A 20,093-nucleotide genomic window follows, 5' to 3' on the forward strand; every position below is an offset into this window, starting at 1 on the left:
GGTGGGGGTGTGCTTGGGGATTGCCATGTGTGTTGAGCCCGGTCTCTGGATGTTATGTGAATTTCGTTGTATGTGTATACTGTGCATATACGTACAATGACAATAAAGTTTATATCTTTGTATCTTATATATCTTAAAAGACTTGAGATTGCCCACAAGTGGTACAGACAGTTGTCCCTCACAAGGAGACAACAAGACAGTGGTCTCAGGCAGGTTTACTTAGGCAGGTTTAGAGCTCTAATAGGCAAAGGAATAGCCATCTTGCTCAAACTGCGGTTGGTGCCTTTGAAAAAGACACTAAGTGACTGGATTAATTTAACAGATGATAGAATACTTAATATTGAAGGGTATGATTTGGTATATGGCTGGCATGCTTATTTGCTATACAACAAAAAGGTGGTTAAGAATTTTAAAAGTCATATTTTAAGGAATCTCTACTGCGAGTTTGGAAAAAATATCAATACAAATTAAATGATAAGATACCTATGTGGGCTATTCCTAGACATGCAATAGAAAATATGAATATAGTACAAAAACAGGATGTAACTACTTATAGACAGCTTCTTACTGCAGAAAGAGGTGTACTACAAATGAAACCCTTGGATGTACTAAAAAAGGAAAAAGTAATTCAAACATGGTTTCAATACGGACAGTTACAGGCTAGATGGAAAATAGATCAAAAAATTGGCTTTATGCAAGTCGAGGATAATTTACTTAAACAAATTAGATATCAAAGTCCAATGCATATAAAGAGATTATATAATGTACTAATAGAAATTGACTCCGAAACAGAACTACGTAGTTAAAGACTGCATGATTAAATGGGCTCAAAATGTTGAAGAACCAATAATGGATACATGGATACATGGGAAAAGATATGGGTGAGAAATGTAAAGTTTACACAGGCCCAAACCTTGAGAGAAAATTTTAAATAAGATGTTTTATAGATGGCATTTAGATCCTAAAAAAATGGCTTCTATGTATCCAAAATTACAACCCAAATGCTGGAGATGTGAGTGTATGGATGCTACATATTTTCATATATGGTGGACTTGCAAAACAGTTAAAGCAATTTGGATTAAAATATGGTGGATTATGCAAAATGTTCTTTAAAAAAGGATAATGTTTACCCCTCAGTTATTTTTGTTAGGCATAATTACTGATTGTACAGTTGTAGAGACTAATCTGATATTGCATTTAATAACTGCAGCTAGATTGTTGGTGGCGCAATACTGGAAGAAGGAAGATTTGCCTACTATTCAAGAATGGACATTGAAAGTAACAAACCTAGCTGAGATGGCCAAAATATCTGCATATCTTAAGACCATTCAAACGAGAGATATAAATTGGAGTGAAAAAGATGGATTGATTATACTCAAAATAAATACGGGACTAAGAAACTCCAGATAGCTTGTGATTAGAGATCAGGAATTATAAATTATCTAGAGTTAGTCCAGCAAGGAGGAGCTAGTTCAATGGAAATACGTTGTTCACCATCTTTTTTGGTTTTTTTTTTCTTAAACTGTATTTTAGATTCCGCTAGAGATTTATACCCTGTATTGGTTCTGGGAAGTCGGGGGGAGGGGGAAGGTTGGTGGGGTTTGGGCGGGGAGTGGGAACTAAACACTTGTGTTTTTTTCTTTTCAAGAATGTTTAATAAAAAGATTTATAAACTTTTTTTAAAAAAAGACACTAAGCTCACATATTTTCTTTTAATCACTTTCAGAAATTACTTGTCAACTGCCTTTCAGCTATTGGGAATCTTTAGATTGACACATTTTAAAACACTGAATGAGTTTCCATCAATTGTTAGCTAAACACATTTGAACTACAAGCTTAAATTAAAAAAAATAAATAAACAGCAAAAAGCGTGATTAAAATTTTGATTTTAGAAAATTGCAAATGGACTATAAGACTCCAGATAAAGTTGAAATAAGATTTCGGACTTAATTATACAGAATTCTTCCAGTAAGAAATGAGTTTGTTTTAAATGTTTTTTAAAAATAAAATAAAATAAGTTTTAGAAAATGGGCATGAGGGGGTATTGGAAGAAACTAAAGATTACAATTAAAGGAGATGACTCAAACTTAATTTATAAATACAAAATGATGCAAACTATTTTAACATTGGACATAATAAGGGATAATTTTTGAACAATAGATTCAGAAGTTAATTTTGCCTCTTTGGACCGACTATGTCTAAAATATGTTATGGAACAAGTTCTACTTTACAACACTGAGACAGAGTTGAAATTGGATTTAAAAATGGCAGGTACAAGAATGACATGCAAAAATATGTTTCACTGGACATGTTGTGCTCCCCTGCTACAGCCTCCAAACAAGCTCTACATACCCTGATTTTGACATCTTTAGGGGCCAGTTTCTTTACTTCACTTAGAAGCCTATCACCAAAACCTATTAAATATAAGCAATAATTTGAGTTAACAACCTAGGGTATTATAAAATAATCAAGGTTTCCTGAAAACAAATCTAAAATCAACCAACCAATCGCTGAAACAATACCTACATCTTCTTTCTCTATAATAAAGGAATACATGAAATGTATTAATACATAAACTACACCAATGGTCCCTAACCCCTGGGCCATGGACCAATCTGTGGCCCTTTGGTAACCAAGCTGTGTCCATTGGCAACCAGGCTTGCAAGTGTGCGAAGTTTCATTTGTGCATGGGCGGGAGCTAGGTTGCGCATGCGAAATCATCTCCTCCCAGTTGCTGCTGCCACCTCCATTACTGCTATTGCTGGTCTGTGAGCCAGAAAGGTTGGGGACTGCTGAGGACAGATCAGAGAAATAATAGAATAGGAAAAACCATTTAAGAACACAAAAACTGTATTTCATTAATATTAAAAAAGAGACATATTAGGAAATGCTATGACTATTTTCCCAGAAATGGTATGTGAAACTAGCCTGCTGACTTCCAGTTCTTCCAAAAGGACTGGAAGAAGATTTTTCTGGGAACAATTTTTGCCTACTTCCAGGAAAAGAATTATATGGAGTGCTGCCAATATCTACTCCCAAGGAGCTAATATTATTTTCAATAGCTTTAAAGAAGATGAGGGGACAAGTTTAAAGTTAAGTTCAAACATCACATGTTTATAAAGTCAAATAAGCATCAGAAGGAACCTTTGAAGAGCGTGGAGCCTCCAGAAAGCACAATGTTGGAAAAGAGAGTTCGTCTTAAGTCCATATCAGACTTCTGAACTGCAAAAACCAGAACTTCATGCAATCCCTCACATTCTTCTCCAATCAGATCTGGACGGAACAGTAATTCAGGAGCCCTGAATCGGGCAGGACCAATCTGCAAAAAGAGCAAGAATGTCAGGATTCTGGTTCATATATAAGAAATCTTATTTCTTAGATTGAAAAACTGTCACACAAATATTCTTACGATCATACAAAGACTTTTTTCCCACCACAGTAGTCTAATCTAAAAGGACCTTTAAACAGAACTTGAAGTGCAGAGACCTCCTCCTCTTCAGTATTGTAGTGATAAGCTGACATGCTTATAAATTACTCTATTTTAAGATTCCATAGTAGGACTTAGGCAGACTTACCAAGATTGTGTCCGATGACTGACACCAAAAGTATCAAGTACTGTATCACTTCAGAACATTTCCCCATGATTTATTTAAGAAATATTTAAATTATGTGAAGTTTTAACAAACCTCAATGGTGCTTCCATCAGGAAGGTAATATTGAGCTTTTTCAGTTTCTAAAGTTTCATCCTTCTGAGGGTTTATTGACAGATAGCAAGCCCGCTGTGGAAGAATGACAAGCAAAGATAATAATCATGATCATTTGAACAAGCAGCCCACCGTAAAACAATCTTCTCCCAGATGCTCCACATGTACTGTCATTCATTAGTTTTTTGCCTTTCGGTATTGTTTTTATTCCCACTTCTAACATGGAAGGAGCCTCACCATCAAAACAACGTCATAAAATTCTTAACCATTTGATGACTAAAAATGATAAATTCTAGAAAATTTATTAAGAACCAGAAGTTTTTCAAAGAAAATCCAGACTAGCAAAGTTCTCCAGTAGGCATTATTTTGTGGAATACAGATGAATCTATAAGATGGAGTTTTTTTTTAGGATTTTTTTAGGATTTTATTGGAAATTTATATGCCGCCCTTTTCCCTGAGGGGACTCAGGGCGGCTTACAACAGTGAAGGGAAGGGAGTGCAAGACAAGACTTAAAAAGAAAAGAATCGTGATTAAAAGAAAATTGATCATAAAAACACAACATTCACTCAACATTCGGGCGGGGTGAGAGTAATCCTATCCCCAGGCCTGACGGGATAGCCAGTTCTTAAGGGCTGTGCGGAAGGCCTGGACTGTGGTGAGGGTACGGATCTCCACGGGGAGGTTGTTCCATAATGTCGGAGCAGCAACTGAGAAGGCTCTCCTCCGCGTAGTCGCCAGTCGGCACTGACTGGCGGATGGAATTCGGAGGAGGCCTACTCTGTGCGATCTGATGGGACGCAGGGAGGTGATTGGCAGGAGGCGGTCTCTCAAATAGTCAGATCCACTACCATGGAGCGCTTTATAGGTGGTAAGTAAGACCTTGAAGTGCACCCGACGATCAACAGGTAGCCAGCGCAGCTCACGGAGGATTGGTGTTATATGGGCGAACCGTGGTGCGCCCATGATCACTCGCGCGGCCGCGTTCTGGACTAGCTGAAGTCGCCGGATGCTCTTCAAGGGCAGCCCCATGTAGAGCACATTGCAGTATTCCAGCCTAGAGATCACAAGGGCTCGAGTCACTGTTGTGAGAGCCTCCCGGTTCAGGTAGGGCCGCAACTGGCGCACCAGGCGAACCTGGGCAAATGCCCCCCTGGTCACAGCCGACAAGTGGTGGTCAAAACTCAGCTGTGGATCCAGGAGGACTCCCAAGTTGCGGACCCTATCTGAGGGGAATAAATTTTGCCCCCCCAGCCTGATTGGTGGAACGTTAGCCAAATTTTTGGGAGGAAAACACAACAGCCACTCGGTCTTTTCCGGGTTGAGTACCAGTTTGTTAGCTCTCATCCAGTCTTTAACAGCCTCAAGGCCCCGGTTCATCACGTCCACCGCTTCATTGAGTTGGCACGGGGCGGACAGATACAACTGAGTATCGTCCGCATACTGGTGGTATTTTATCCCGTGCCTTCGAATGATCTCGCCCAGCGGTTTCATGTATATGTTAAATAGCAGGGGGGACAGAACCGAACCCTGCGGCACCCCATAGGTTAGGGGCCTCGGGGACGATCTCTCCCTCCCCACCAACACCGACTGCGACCTGTCCGAGAGGTAGGAGGAGAACCACTGTAAAACAGTGCCGCCCACCCCCACCTCCCGCAGTCGTCGCAGAAGGATACCATGGTCGATGGTATCGAAAGCCGCTGAGAGGTCGAGGAGAACCAGGATGGACGCGTAGCCTCCATCTCTGGCTCTCCAGAGATCATCGGTCAATGCGACCAAAGCGGTTTCAGTGCTGTAACCGGGCCTGAAGCCAGACTGGAAGGGGTCAAGGTAGTTAGTTTCCTCCAAGGTACGCTGAAGCTGTAAGGCCACCACCTTCTCAACAACCTTCCCCAGAAAGGGGAGGTTGGAGACTGGACGATAGTTGTTAAGAACTGCTGGATCCAAGGACGGTTTCTTCAGGAGGGGCCTCACCACCGCCGCCTTAAGCGCGGTGGGGAGGTGTCCCTCCCGAAGAGAGGCGGTAACAACCGCCTGGATCCAGCCTCGTGTCACCTCTCTGCTGTTGGCAGTCAGCCAAGAGGGACACGGGTCCAGTATGCAGGTGGAGGAACTCACAGCTCGCATAGCCTTGTCCACATCCCCGGAGGCAACATCCTGAAACTCAACCCAGAGATGGTCTACCAAGTTATTCCCTTGTGTCCCGGTTGGATCTGCAGGGGTGGAGGCCAGTTCCGATCGAAACCGAGCAATTTTGTCCGCCAAGAACTGACTATATTCCTCAGCTGCTATTTTCAATATAAATAGCCTCATTCAGCAAATAATTGTTTTCCACTCATTTTCTCAAGTATCACACTGTAATGTAATCATCAATTGTTGTAGTTAAACTGAGTTTTTATGTCAACATAAAGTACCTATTATTAAGAATTAGGCATATCTACTTTATTATCCTTGGCTTTTATAGAGCTCAGAAATCCTTCTACATAAGGAAAGTTTATAGTCAGAAGGGCCAAAAATCCTGGATATACTGTAACTCTCTGGTAGCTTTCCCAAACAAGACCTGGCAAACAGCTTTGTCCAACTGATTTTTCTTGCTAAGGTGTTCCTATTACTTGTCTGCTAAGCAAATTTGGCATTCTGACCTAACCCTAGCCCTGACCCTGATCCAATGTTATACAGACAGTGGAAGCTTGCATATTAGCCATAAATCTACTGATCTACCAGTGGTAAATAAAGTCCTTGATTTGATGTAAATTACAATGCAATTTGATCCCAAAGATTAGCATATTTGCTATGTTGTGTATTTTTAAATTTGTTATCTGGGATCAGACACCAGCTAGTAATTTGAAAGGAACATGTAATGGAATACAATCTTTTTAGAAAGTGTTATTTACAGAAATGTCTAAAGGCTTCCCCTGTTTTCCTTTTTTTGAAACAAAAGAAAAGATATACATGCAAGAAGCCAAGGTAAGATTATTCTATTTGTTTTTTAGATGTGATAGCTTTCTAAGCATCAAAGGTTTTTGATAAGGGGGATAATTTTAAAAACTGCATTTTTGTGTCCACTATTTGAATGTTCACAATTACAGAAGGATTAGGACGGTAATCATACCACTTCTCTGAACATACCAATTAGATTGAGATTAAAGTAGAACTAAGGGAAGATGGCACTCAAGAGCCAAAAGAGAGCAGTTCTGCACCACAGATGCAATTAAAACAGGCTTGTTTCCCCATCTTTTCTTGTAATCTGGATAGACATTAGCAAATGCTATGACATATATCAGCTGTAACTGCTTAATCCACCCTCCTCTGCTCAGTACCTTAAAACAGAAGAGACCCCAGAATCAAAAACAAAGGGCATCCATGCACCTCTTTTATGGTTTTGACGATCTCAAATTCAGAAGATGTATGGAAGTCATAGCCTTCCTTTCGGAGATAGAGGCGAAGAAAACGAGAGACATCACGGCCAGCTATGTCAATTCGCATAATGGAGTGGGGCATCGCAAAACCTTCATAAATAGGTACTGCATGGGTGACCCCATCCCCAGAGTCCAACACCACCCCTGTAGTTCGTCCTGTTGCATAACTACAGAAAGGAGAAAATCAATAATATTTGATGGATAATCTGTAACACTTCCAAGCTGGCAATTCCCCCAGCATAATTCTATTTTAATGTACCTAAGAATAACTAAACAGCAATCTTTATGAAAGAAAAACAGTTATAATAACTGAGGTATTACTACACCAATAATGTAATATTGATGTAATGATACATCAATTATCACCAAATTAAAACAGAGGAAGGTAAGATTGTAAATTCATTATGAAAAAATGTGGCATTGGGCCAATTCTTCAGAATTTATATGGAAGCAGCAATAAAAAACCACTCTATATATGTACTGTACCAACAGAGTGGATTTTTACTGCTGCTTCTGTGTTTGCCTATGGTATAAATATCTTCATTTAATTGTCAAGGTAGACATCCTTGAGGATTTTTATTTGTTTTTAATCTTCCTAATTTTGTTTCTGTAAGCCGCCCGGAGTCCTCCGGGATTGGGCGGCCTATAAATTTAATAAACAGTAAACAGTAACAGGAAATCTTTTTTAAAAATCAAGGTGCCTATTTAGTTAGAAATAAGTCTCAATGAACAAAGGTCTACTTGTGTGTACATGTAGAAAATCTCCTTGATCATTCCATATACAAAGTAATGCAATAAATTGCAAAAATTAGTTTCTCTTCCAGGTTGAGCTTAAAAAAAGGTATAGGTAAGATACTTACAGACTAAGCACAGCTTGCATAGAGATGAATAGAGCTGGCACATTGAAAGTCTCAAAGAAAACCTCAGCTGCTCGTTCACGGTTCTTACGAGGATTCAGTGGCGCTTCCGTCAAGAGTACAGGATGCTAGTAATTAGGGAAACAAGGAATTCAGTTAGCCATTACTCCATGGCCAATGGAGACTTTCCCAGTTTTCTAGCACAAACCTTTAGGTTTAACAGTCTCTTCCTTCTTTTGACTATACATTTGGAAAGTTGATCCCATCAAAAAGAAATTGTGAGGTAATCCTTACACTAGGACTATCATATTCGAACGGCAAAAATTAAGATGACCACTAGGTGGTAGCACATAGTTAGCATTTTCTGTAACTCTTTGCTGCCACCTACTAGTATTTTTGGAGTCCAGATATGGTAGCTTTAGATATAGAAAATAGCTACTCATCATGGATGGGGAATTTGTATTATCAATGTACAGTCAATATGACCAATGGTGAGGAAGGCTTGAAAGTTGTAGTTCAGTAACATTTGCCAAACTATAAGTTGCCCTTCCATGTAGATCTAGTTACATACATAACTATAGATCAAGCATTTGAATTTAATAGCAAGTCAGCTCTGCCGAGAGCAATACTTGGATAAGAAACCATAAGAATCATTATGAGCTGCTACAAAAAAGAGCTGAGAATTTGGACAAAATAATATGAGAAGTTTTATACTCCTTCTCTTTTAGGAAGAACCTCGTGATAGAGGAATTTCACTTCTTGATCACAAAGATTAACAGCTACAGGAGCCTGTATTATCTTCCTCAATAAAGAATTGAGCTAGGACTGAACAAAGAAAGGTGAGTTATGCTTTTGCCTATTTCTATCAACAGAGGAAGAAGGCACTTATGGGATCCTGTATAAGCAAGAACTTCACCACTGTATTTAAAATCAATACAAATGCCTATTCCCAATACCCATTTTATTCAGTTATTAGGAAATTGATGCTTCTACCATTTGCATTTACCTGCCTTTCAGACAGACTGACTGTTTCTAAGTATTAATCTAGGAACTTCCCTTCCCCTCTTCCAAAATGGTCTCAAATGACAAATAGTGTCAATTATGGTACTGAGTTTTAAAAAAATTAGATCAAAATTCATTTTAGTAAATAGCCAAATAATTGCATTATCAGAATATCAGGATAAGGAATAATCTGAGAGGGCTAAATAATATAAGGAAAGGAGAATATATACTACCCAAAAATTTAATGGGTAGATTATTTAATATAGGAAGCAAATTTCAAATGAGTTTTAGCCACCCCTTCAAGCTAACAATAACCTTGTAGAATTTACTATTCTAAAAGAGCTCTTAATTATTGTCCAATTCATAAAGTAATTCAAATGAGACTAAAAAAATGTAGAGTGGATACAGATATAAAAAGAAGCCCCTTTAAAGCACGGTTTAAATGATTCCCCCCTCCCCTTCTTGTTATAGTAGAGTAGAACTATTATGTTGAAAGTCCATGCTTGTGCTCCACCAAATCTTAAATCAGAAAATGTTAATCCATTTTTGTTAAATATAATGGCTGAAGTCATACATCACATCATCTTATGGTAGTTTGGTTTTGACTTAGTGCAATGCACAATTTCAGCCATGACATTCTCAATAAATTACTGCTTATTCTCTGTATGAATCTAGCCAATATCCCGATTCAGGCTAAGCCAAAATAAATTGTTACATATTCTTACATAATACCTATTCTGACATTAAGTCAAAATGGAGCAAATCACATTATTGCTTGGCACCATGTGTATGACTTCAGGTCAGACATAACTATAAATCCCTACTCTTCCTAAAACTCATTCCTATATTCAGGAATGAGCTAACAGCAGAAACTTCACTCCTAGATCAACATGTTACAAAATGTATGTTCCAGGACCAAAATTTAAATTGTAAGCTTTTTTCTTCTGTTTTTTTGAATTCATAAACTCTTGGCTGTGCTTTTCCTACCCATGAGATTGGAATGCACCTGGTTGGCTTAGAAAACAAATGTCTCTAGTCTTTCCAATTTAGCTCTTACCTTGTGAACCCAACCAATAAAATGGCTATCCCTTGTGAAGTGAAGTGAATAGAACCAAAAATGCTAACTGAGTTGGCATTGAGATTGAAAAGCAAATACAGGTTTTTCTCTTATTTAGTACTCCAGAGCATGAAGAAAAGTTGCTCACTTCTTCAGAGAATGTCTGGAGTTGATCTTTTGAATACACATACTGCCAAATGCGCTCCATATCATTCCAATCCTTCACTATACCATGTTCCATTGGGTACCGTATAGAAAGAAGACCTCTATGTTCCTTAAGAAAATTAAAGAGAGAGCCAATCAGGAGACATATAAACATACATTGATTTGCTGATAAAAGACTTCCGAATATAGTAACCACTAAATTTACAATGGAAATCACACTTGTAATATAACAGAAGAAATATGTTCATTATGCAACAAACATTTATTTTATTTTTATCGTAACAGCAACCGTGTGGATGATATGTATGCATCCTTAATGCATATGTTTCATTATGTATAGATATGTGTTTATTATTACTATAAGTTATTTCAGTTCATTCAGGAATACTTCTAATATAAGACTAAGCAAAAGGCTAGGACCCAATCTGTTTATCAGGAGAAACATAGGAACGATAAATATCAGACTCTATTTAGATAAAAAGCATAAGCTGTTTCTCAATTTCTGCTGACCATAAAAAAGAATAAAAATCCAGTCAAATCAACATAGTGATCTTACCTCTGCTTTTGGGCCAATGAAAATGTCACCTTCCAATGCTCCAGCCATAACTCGGACATGCTTTGGTCTGCCAACACTGAAATAAGTACCACAACAGGGGTGGGTGGGGGTGGATTTATGAGTTAAAAAATTCACTCAGGAAAGGCCATTCTAGAATCATTAGATTAAGGTGCTGCAACTTGACCTGACTGGTTGAGTTTAATATCATAGAATTGTTTATTTTAACCATGGTTAAAATGCACACATCTCATTAATGCTTAAATCAGTCACTGATTCATGCTACAGAACTAATCAAATATCTTCAAAACCCACCATAGGATTAATGAAGAAACTAATTTGCTTTGCTTCTTATAATAAGCTAAAGTATTCTAATTTGCTGCAAGCAGCAAATTGTAAATATCTTTAAAATTCCAAATCCATGAAAAACTATTTCTGACCCCTCCCCCAATCCTCATTAATAACAGATTCTGCATCCTGTAGGTCATGTAATAGCCTAAATGAAGCTATTCATAGAAAATGTTCACTGCCAGAAGCAGCTTAAGTTAAAAGTCTCAGTGTGCTCTATGCAAAAAATGTTCATAGGAGGAAATTATGGAACACCAGCAAAAATTATAAGGATACTTACTAGTTTGGAAAACAGTACTTAGGTATTTGATCACCTGCAAAACCAGCTTTAATCATGCCAGAACCCTGTTGGGATAAAAAAACAAAGACCATCATATGAAATGAGATAATTATTCAGGAGCATCTTGACTTCAAAACAATGCCTATCAACACATGAAAAATATAACAGTCCAAATTTAGCACCAGCCTTCTTGCTGAGACCCTTCAATGAAAACTTCACCCAATAAATTCCATGGTTAAAACTGTATGACCTGTTAGTGAATTTATGTGACCACTAGATGGAGCACATCCCATTATCACACTTATGCAGCCTCAGACCACCCAAGAAGAATTTCTTTGTGTGGGACAAAAGGTTTTAGAACTAGACAGTAAGACAGAAAAGGCTTTTCCTAAAGAGAAGTACAAAAAGCAAGAAAGATCGAGTAAACAGCACTGAATCATATCACCCTAATAACTTACAGAACACTGAAGCATTCGCCCCTCTGTATACGTCTTTAGGAATTTATGAAAATAATACGCCAGGCACAGCTTGGTTCAGACAACAAACTTGAAAGGCTGAAATCGTGTTGGCTAATTTGGGACTCAGTGGCAGGATTTTCAGGAAATGTTAAAACTTTCGTGAGTAAATAATCGTTAATTTGACTATGGATAAGCATGCTATGTGAACATAGCTTTGAAAGTAATAAAATCTCAGGCAAGTCAAACCTGAATCCTGGTGAATTTATGCACATGTTCCTGTACCTTTCTAAGCAATTATAGATAAATCATTTGCAGTTGCCTTCTTCTAAGATTTGATTTTTTTAAATTGCTTATAAGTTAATTTACAGCAAACTTTGAAGAATAAAAAATAATCTACCTATGTTGTGCAAACAAGTTTTTAAAATACAGTTCTAATAACTGCGCACAACAAAATCAAATATCTTTATTAAGGTCTGTGATCCGTTTTTACAATTAAATATACAGTAAAACAAAGGTTTAACACAACAATTGGTCATTAGGGAAGGGGGAAAATAATGGGACAGTAAAATAGCATGTCTAACTAAACATTCTTTGCGCTGTTGTGTAAACTTGATAAAAAAAATTGGCCGTCTTATGTGTAAGTGTTGGATTAGTGTCCCTTAAAAAATAGTAAGCATAAAATTTGCCTGTATGGCTCTCATGTTTGGAAATGATTGGGGCAATCAAAGCACATTTTGGGGCATTGTAAAAGGGGCATTGTATGAGAACATGGGTGAGTTTCTACCTTTGTAGAACCATAAGGGCAAAGTCTCTGTGAATAAGGGATCCCATGAAATCTTCCCTGAAGTGGGGCCTAGGCAACTTCATCAAAAGGCCCATCTAGTTTTGCTTAGTATTAAAACTGTTGAAGTACCCCACAGTGGAAAGCTTGTGACAATCTAATAAATGGCAGTAGGATTCAGGGCACTAGTATTAGATGTAGAACAAAAAGATTCTAACAGTCTTCCTGAAATTAAAGAAAAGCAGAAACAGATTAACTTTTACAGGGAAGGAATCCATCTCACCACAGAAAAAGCCCTGCTCCCTATTCCCAACTGCCTAGCCTCTTTCAACTAATTATCATACAGAGGAATCCCTGAATCACATCATCATATAATAAACTACAGACATGTTCTTCCAGCAGGCAGCAGTTTTTCCTATGACTTGGTTGTAAACCATGTGGAGATTTATAGGTACAAAATCACTATTTTGAATTGTACCAGAAAAAGACCGTTGGCTTACCTGAACGGTCGTTCTCAGGGCGCCGCGAGGAGAGTCCAAGCATGGGTTAACACAGCCTATCTGCCCTTGGACTGAGTAATGATTTTCTTGACCACGCCTCCCTTTGCCTCTCCATGTTCAGTTTTAAAACGAAAAGACAAAAGTAAGGTAAGAGTTCACAGTCAATAATACAGTCACATTTGTAAGAAAGACCCCCTGGGTGGGTTTGGACTCACCTTGCGGCGCCCTGAGAATGACCGTTCAGGTAAGCCAACGGTCTTTCTCCAGTGCGCCGCTTGGAGAGTCCCAGCATGGAACATGCCCAAGCTATTGAGTCCCAGGGTGGGGAAGGACCGGAGCCTCCAGAGTCTCAGTGACTCTTTGCAAAATCCTTTGTCCAAAGGAGGCTTCGGCTGAGGCAAAGGAGTCTATCTTATAGTTCTTAATGAAGGCGGTCGTAGTCGCCCTGCAAATGTCCAGAATAGGGCCTGGGTCGCTCATGCTGCTGAAGTGGCTGCGCTCCTGGTAGAATGCGTGGTAATCTTGCCCGGAACTGGCTTGCCCTGATGTTCATATGCCAGCTTGATGCAGGCATGCAGCCAACGACCCACAGTGTGAGATGACACCTTGTGACCAAGCGACCCCAGAAGGAATGAGACGAAGAGAGCCTCGGAACGACGAAAGACACTGGTTCTCTTCACATAAACGCGGATGGCACGCCTCACGTCCAACTTATGCAATTCACGTTTCCTAGGGTGAGAAGGTCTGGGACAAAAATTAGGCAATATAATTTCTTGACATCTGTGGAAGGTGGAATTGATTTTAGGAATAAATGAAGGGTCAAGTCTTAGTATAACCCTGTCGGGATGGACCACACACAGATCCTCCCTGACAGAGAGAGCTGCCAATTCGGAGATTCTGAGAGCAGAAGTAATGGCCACCAGAAATTCAGTCTTAATAGTTAGGTGGCGTAGGCTCGTCTTCCGAAGGGGCTCGAAGGGAGACTTCGTCAGGGCCTTCAAGACAAATGGAAGGTCCCAGGACAGATAACGGTGGATTACAGACGGACTGATGTTCACTGTACCCTTTAGAAAACTTTTGATCTGGGGGTATTGACCCAGAGAGCGAGAGGAACTCCTGGCCAGAATAGTAGATAAAGCGGCAACCTGATGCCTAAGCGTGCTAGGTACTAGTCCCTTGTCCAGTCCCTCCTGTAGGAAGTCCAAACTCTGAGGGACTGAGGCAGAAAAATCAACAATACCCTTATCTTTACACCAAGAGGAGAAGGCGGCCAGGTCGCATTGTAGATCCTGGTCGTGGAAGGCCTCCTGGACGCTTGGATAGTGCTGATGACTTGTCAGAGATGTTTTGCTTCCTCAGGAGATCCCCCTCAAGTGCCAGACGGCTAGTTGTAGCCACTGGGGCTCCGGATGAGTGATGGCGCCTTGGCTGAGGGAGATTTGGTCCTGAGGAATTCTCCACGGTCTCTGAATGGAGAGACTGACAAGGTCTGCATACCAGGACCTCCTGGGCCAGAACGGTGCCACCAGAATGACTTCTGCCCGCTCCCTCAGGATCTTTGTAATCACCTGAGGGATGAGGGGAAGAGGCGTGAATGCGTATAAAAGTTCTCGGGGCCACTCGCACCTCAGTGTGTTCATCCCCTCCACCGATGGTGAATGGTAGCGGGTGAAGAATCGTGGCAGTTGTGTGTTGGAGTGTGTGGCAAAGAGATCTACTTGCGGTTTGCCGAATCTCCTCACGATCTGCTGGAACAGATCTGGATGTAGACGCCACTCTGCGTGATCGATGCGCTGTCGGCTTAGCCAGTCTGCCTCTCGATTGCTGGTCCTGGAGATGTGAACTGCTCTGAGAGAAGCCAGACGTCTTTCCGCCCACCTTCCCAGGGCTTCCGCCTCCCTCATAAGTGTCTTGGAATGTGTGCCACCCTGCCTGTTTATGTGGGCCTTTGTGGCCACATTGTCTGTGAGTAACAGTACATGCTTCCCCTTGATCATGCAAGAGAAGCGTCGCAGGGCGAGTCGGGCTGCCCTCAGCTCCAGCCAGTTGATGCTGTGGGCAGCCTCCCTCTGGGACCATTGACCCTGGGCTAGCTGATTCTGGCAGTGGGTGCCCCAACCCAGGAGACTTGTGTCTGTGGTGACTATGATTCACTCTGGTTCCCTGAACAGGCAGCCCTTTACAATCGCCTTGGATTTCCACCAGGTTAGAGACCGTACCACCTTCCGTGGAAGGCGCACCCGCCTGTGGGAGTTGCTGGTTTTGGCCCTCTGCATGGGCAAGAGAAACCATTGCAGTTCCTTGGCATGGAGGCGGGCCCAGGGCACAATATTTAGGCAAGAAATCATCAGCCCCAGCAGCTGGGAGAGTTCAATGATTGGCACCGACCTGGACAGATGACAACGCTTGACTCTGGACCTGAGATTGCTCAGGCGATCTGGCGACAGGAACACACGGCTGGCGACTGAGTAGATGATGGCGCCGAGATGTCAAATGCGTGTTATTGGTCGAAGCTGGCTCTTCTCTAGGTTGACAGAGAAGCCCTGCTGCTGCAGCGTCTGGATCGTGAGGCGGACATCTTCTCGAGCCTGCTCTGCTGTGACAGAATGAATAATTATATCGTCCAAATAATATTCCAGACGTATGGGGAAGGTCCGGAGCTGGGCTGCCACCACCGCCAGGATCTTGGTGAAGGTACTGGGTGCTGATGAGAGACTGAAGGGGAGAGCCTTGTATTGATAATGCTTCCCCTCAGAGCAGAACCTTAGGAACCTCCTGTGGGCAGCATGGATGGGGACATGGAGGTAGGCTTACTTCAAATCTATGGAAGTTAACAGGTCCCCCTCCCGCACGCAATCCAGAATTGAGTGGAGGGATTGCATCTTGAACCTCTTGTAAGCCAGATGCTGGTTGAGGCTCTTTAAGTCCAAGATGGCCCTCCACCCCCCCGAACTCTTCGGAACTAAGAAGAGTATGGAGTAGAAGCCCTGTCGTTCCTGTACTGTGGGGATGGGCTCTATGGCTTCTATCTGGAGAAGATGGAGGATCTCCTCCCGCATGAGCTCCCGTTTTAGCAGATTCTCGGGGGTGGGGCAGCGGATGAACTTCCTTGGAGGGAAGGATAGAAAGTCCAGAACCAGACCCCTCCTGATGGTGGATAGGACCCAGCTGTCTAAGGTGATCTCCTTCCTTCTGTCGGCGTATAGTTGTAGCCAACCCCCTATGGGAGGAATCCCCTGGCAGTCAATTCCCCTGCGGAACTGGCGAGAACTGTTGTTACCGCCGTGGCCCCCTCGAAATGGCTTGCGAAAGGAGGACTGGTGTTGCCTCCCACGGGAACTAAAGGAACCCCTCTCCTGGTTTCTGTCACCCCCCCTGATGGAAGGGCCTCTGGTAGGAGGAGGAGGAAACCTGTGCAGAGTCCTGATTCCAAATGGCCTGCCTGCGAAAGGAGCCAAACTGTTTGCGTTCGTTCTTCTTAAGAGTGGCCGGGAGAACCTTTCGCTTGTCTTTAGTCTCTATAACGAACTTATCCAGGGCATCCCCGAATAGGTGTCCTCCCTTGAAGGGGGCGGAATCAAGCTTCCACTTGGCCTTCAGATCAGCCTGCCAGTGGTGTAGCCACAGGAGGCGCATAAGATGTTACATTGGAGGCCAGGGCCCTGGATGCGAACTTCGCTGTGTTGAGTGAAGCATCCGCTGAATACTCAATGGCGGTGATGATCTTCATGAGATCGTGGTGCCATTTTGATTTCCTGGTGGGTGGCTTGGCTCTCAACTGCCTCAGCCAGAGCAGCAATGCTCTGGTGAAGAATGATGCCGAGGTGGATGTCTTAATAGCCCAGGCCGCTGCCATGTGTGTTTTGTGGCATGCCTTTTCCGATCTTTTATCCTTGGCCTTAAGATCCTCGAGCAGGTCCGCAGGCAAATTAGAGTTCAAGGTTAAGGACATGACCGGAGCTTCCACCTCTGGCAATTTCAAAACCTCCTCCATTTTGTCCTCAATTGAATAGAGAGACTTATCCCCCCCCCCCACCGGGATTTGTTAGGGTACCAGGTTGGACCCATTGCCTCTGGATCACGTCCAAAAATAGATCCGGGACAGGGATGGATTCCCGGGTAGAGGGAGGCTCCTTAAGCAGTCCTGCTTGTGGTCCTGAGAGGAAGAGGTCTGGGCAGAGTCAGGTTTGAGACTAGGTCCCAATTCAGTGGCCACCCTGGCCTTGTGGAGGATGGATTTGAACAATGATGGTTCGAAGAGGCCAGTGAAGGTGGCTGGTCAGGGGGAGGTCCTCATCATCCGAGAGGACAAACCCCTCGGCCTCCTCTTCCGAAGAGGAGGACCCCTCCGAAGAAGCAGAGGTGTCCGGGGAGGCCAGTTCTTTAAAGGTGGCCAAGCTAGGCTGCTTGGATCTGGAAGGCTTAGACTTAATCTTTATGCCCTCAGCTATTCCTTGGGAGATAGCAATGGAAATAACTTCCCTCATCTCCACTGACAGAGCTGAGCCCTTGTCCTCCCTGGGGCGATGCCTACTGGGGAGATCAGGGCATTTACACTTGCCAGTGACATATTCTTCCTAAGCGGGCAACATGCCCTGAAAAGGATCCAGTTCCTCCCTGAGAGATGAACTGGGGGAATCAGGGTAGCCCCATGACGCATCAGGGGAGGGGTCCCTGGAAGATTCCCTATCCAGAGATGGGGAACCACTGTCTCTGACAGAGGGGGAGTCACCACCTCCTTCCCTGACAGAAAGGCCCACAGGTGAATGTCTGGCCTGCTCTGAAGGAGGGCGGGCCCCTTGGGGCTGAAGCTCGGAGCCCTCCACCTGCTTGTGGTGGCGAGGGCCTTGCCTGGCTTTGTCACTGGAATCAGAGGGACCCGGGGAGGCCTTCTTGCGGGCACCCTTGCCCCCTTTACCCCCAACAATATTAGGGTCGGCCCTGCTACACTTGCTGGAGGGCCCCGCTTGCTCCTCCCGAGGCCTCACACTGTCATCAGCCATGCTGCCCAACAAGGAGTGGCACGAGGTCACTAAGCCGCGGGTCGGTTTGGTTGCCGGCTGAATGAAGTGGCTGGTTGCTTGTGCGTAGTACTAGGGCACCTGGCGCTGGCCTGATGGCTCAAGCGTGGTTGCAGACTCATCGAAGGAGGAAGGGCTGCCTGGAGGTCGGATTCCTGCTCCCCACCGCGCTCCGATGCTGCAGGTCTTCCAGCAATTAAAGACAGGAATAGCCGGCGCCCCGGACTAGGCCGCGTTCCCAGTGGTGTCTGCGGCTGGGAGGTGGCTCAGGGCAACTTGCACTCTTCTATTCTGCTCCTCGTGGCTCCGCTCGCTCCGGCTCGCAACTGCTGCCTCACAGGTCAGCTCGCAGCTCGAAATGAGTCCACGCGGTGAAAAAACAGTCATCCAAAATGGCCGTCGCTGTGCACGCAATCGCCGCACGCAAGCAAGGCATCCAATGCTGAGAAAGCGCGCGAAGAGATTAAGATGGCCACCGCTGTTGCTGGGCAGGAAAGTCTCGGGTGCCTCAGAAGTGAGGAGCACCCCTGAGGCTATCGCTCCGGTAGACAGGCAAACCCCTGGAGGAAGCGGTCCAATTACAAATTCCCACCTGCCAGCTGATGCTGGACGGGCGACTCACACGTGCTGTTCCACTTGCGACCAGCGGCAACGGAGATAAAGGCCCAGCCCCTCTCAGCGAAATAAGCCTTCAGCAGTAGTTCTGTAGCCTTGAAGCAGTATTAGGATGGTTGAATACAGAAAATGGAGTTGAGTGGTCAGTTTTAAGGTTGGGAAACCCCAGTCTATCTGCTCTTGGACTGGAGCTCTCCCAAAACAGTCCCTAAAGGTGGACTGAGTTTTTAAACTGAACATGGAGAGGCAAAGGGAGGCATGGTCAAGAAAATCATTACTCAGTCCAAGGGCAGATAAGATGTGTTAACCCACGCTTGGACTCTCCAAGCGGCACACTGGAGAACAAAGAAAGCTGCTGGGCAGTGAGTTTATGACCCCAAATCTAGAAATTATTGAACACAACATGGAAATCTAATTTAGGATTTGCTGTGACAAACATCAATTACTAAATCCTAGCTTCCAGGACTCAAAGGTGTGTGTGTGTGTGTATGTGTGTTGGTGTTTTTGGCTTAAAGTGGGGCCGGAGCTGCCGTCTTTCTATAAATCTTAGTGGGGGTGTGTGGATGCTGGTGTTGTTTCAGTAAGTGGATTGATTGGATGTGTGGCTGTATCATGATTGGTAGATTGGTGTTGATTGGTGCTGGCTGTGTGTCCGTTGTTGTTTTGTGTTGTAAGGGCCTGGGTGGTGGGTGGGGCTCGTTTGTTTACCAGGGCTGGTTTCCAGTTGTCTGGTAGGCGGGAGGTATCGTCACGTTATTCATGTTGTGAGGATGTTTCTCTATTTCGATAGCTTCCATAATTATTCTCTTGTTGAAGTGTTCAGTTTTAGAGATTAACCTGGCTTCTTCAAAATTAATTTCATGTCCTGTAGCTTTAAGGTGCTGGAAAAGGGAGAAAGTTTTTTCTTTTTCTCTTACTGCATTCTTGTGTTCTGCGATGCGTGCATTTATTCCCCTGTTCGTTTGTCCTATGCATGTTGCAGGGCAGATTTTGCATGGTATTTCGTAGACTCCTTGGTTTTCTAGCTGGATTTTGTCTTTGGGGTTTCTTAAGATGTTGGCTATTTTTGGGTCAGTGTTGAAGGCTGTCTTGATATTGTGTTTGTAGAGCGATGCCGTTGTCCTGTTCTGTGTCTTGGTTTTTTGGGGAAGTCTCCCTTTGGATTAGGTTGGTAATTGTTTTTCTTTGGAATCCATTGGAGATTAATACGTTTGTGAGAGTGTGTAATTCAGTTTTCAGGTGGTCTTTGTCGGCTAGGCGTTTGGTTCTGGAGATTGGGGTCTTGGCTACAGAGTTGATCTGTGCAGGGTGGTGATGGAATTGTGTGTTTAAGTA

The 20,093-nt window shown here is 43.1% G+C and overlaps 1 protein-coding gene across 13 annotated transcripts in view; it reads right to left on the reverse strand.

The window, feature by feature from the left end:
* Positions 1-20,093, reverse strand: part of ACTR1A (actin related protein 1A) — a 59,497-nt gene that overhangs the window by 33,345 nt on the left and 6,059 nt on the right. For 7 of the 13 annotated variants that reach the window (XR_015698053.1, XR_015698052.1, XM_087725754.1 and 4 more), the window contains exons 2-9: positions 11,384-11,448; positions 10,759-10,834; positions 10,186-10,311; positions 7,982-8,106; positions 7,072-7,288; positions 3,687-3,779; positions 3,145-3,319; positions 2,353-2,414 (exon numbers count right to left, since the gene is read on the reverse strand). Coding sequence is in view for 7 of the 13 variants with exons in the window: in XM_087725754.1 (XP_087581880.1) it covers positions 2,353-2,414; positions 3,145-3,319; positions 3,687-3,779; positions 7,072-7,288; positions 7,982-8,106; positions 10,186-10,311; positions 10,759-10,834; positions 11,384-11,448 (939 nt within the window). In the remaining 6 variants the exon portion in view is untranslated. The remainder of the gene's footprint in view (positions 1-2,352; positions 2,415-3,144; positions 3,320-3,686; positions 3,780-7,071; positions 7,289-7,981; positions 8,107-10,185; positions 10,312-10,758; positions 10,835-11,383; positions 11,449-20,093) is intronic. The other 6 variants (XR_015698054.1, XR_015698056.1, XR_015698057.1 and 3 more) reach the window with 2 other exon arrangements.

The sequence above is a fragment of the Thamnophis sirtalis genome, unplaced genomic scaffold (genome assembly GCF_051295495.1).
Source record: "Thamnophis sirtalis isolate CommonGarterSnake01/CBP01778 unplaced genomic scaffold, rThaSir2_p1.2 scaffold_11, whole genome shotgun sequence".
NCBI classification, from domain to species: Eukaryota; Metazoa; Chordata; class Lepidosauria; order Squamata; family Natricidae; genus Thamnophis; species Thamnophis sirtalis.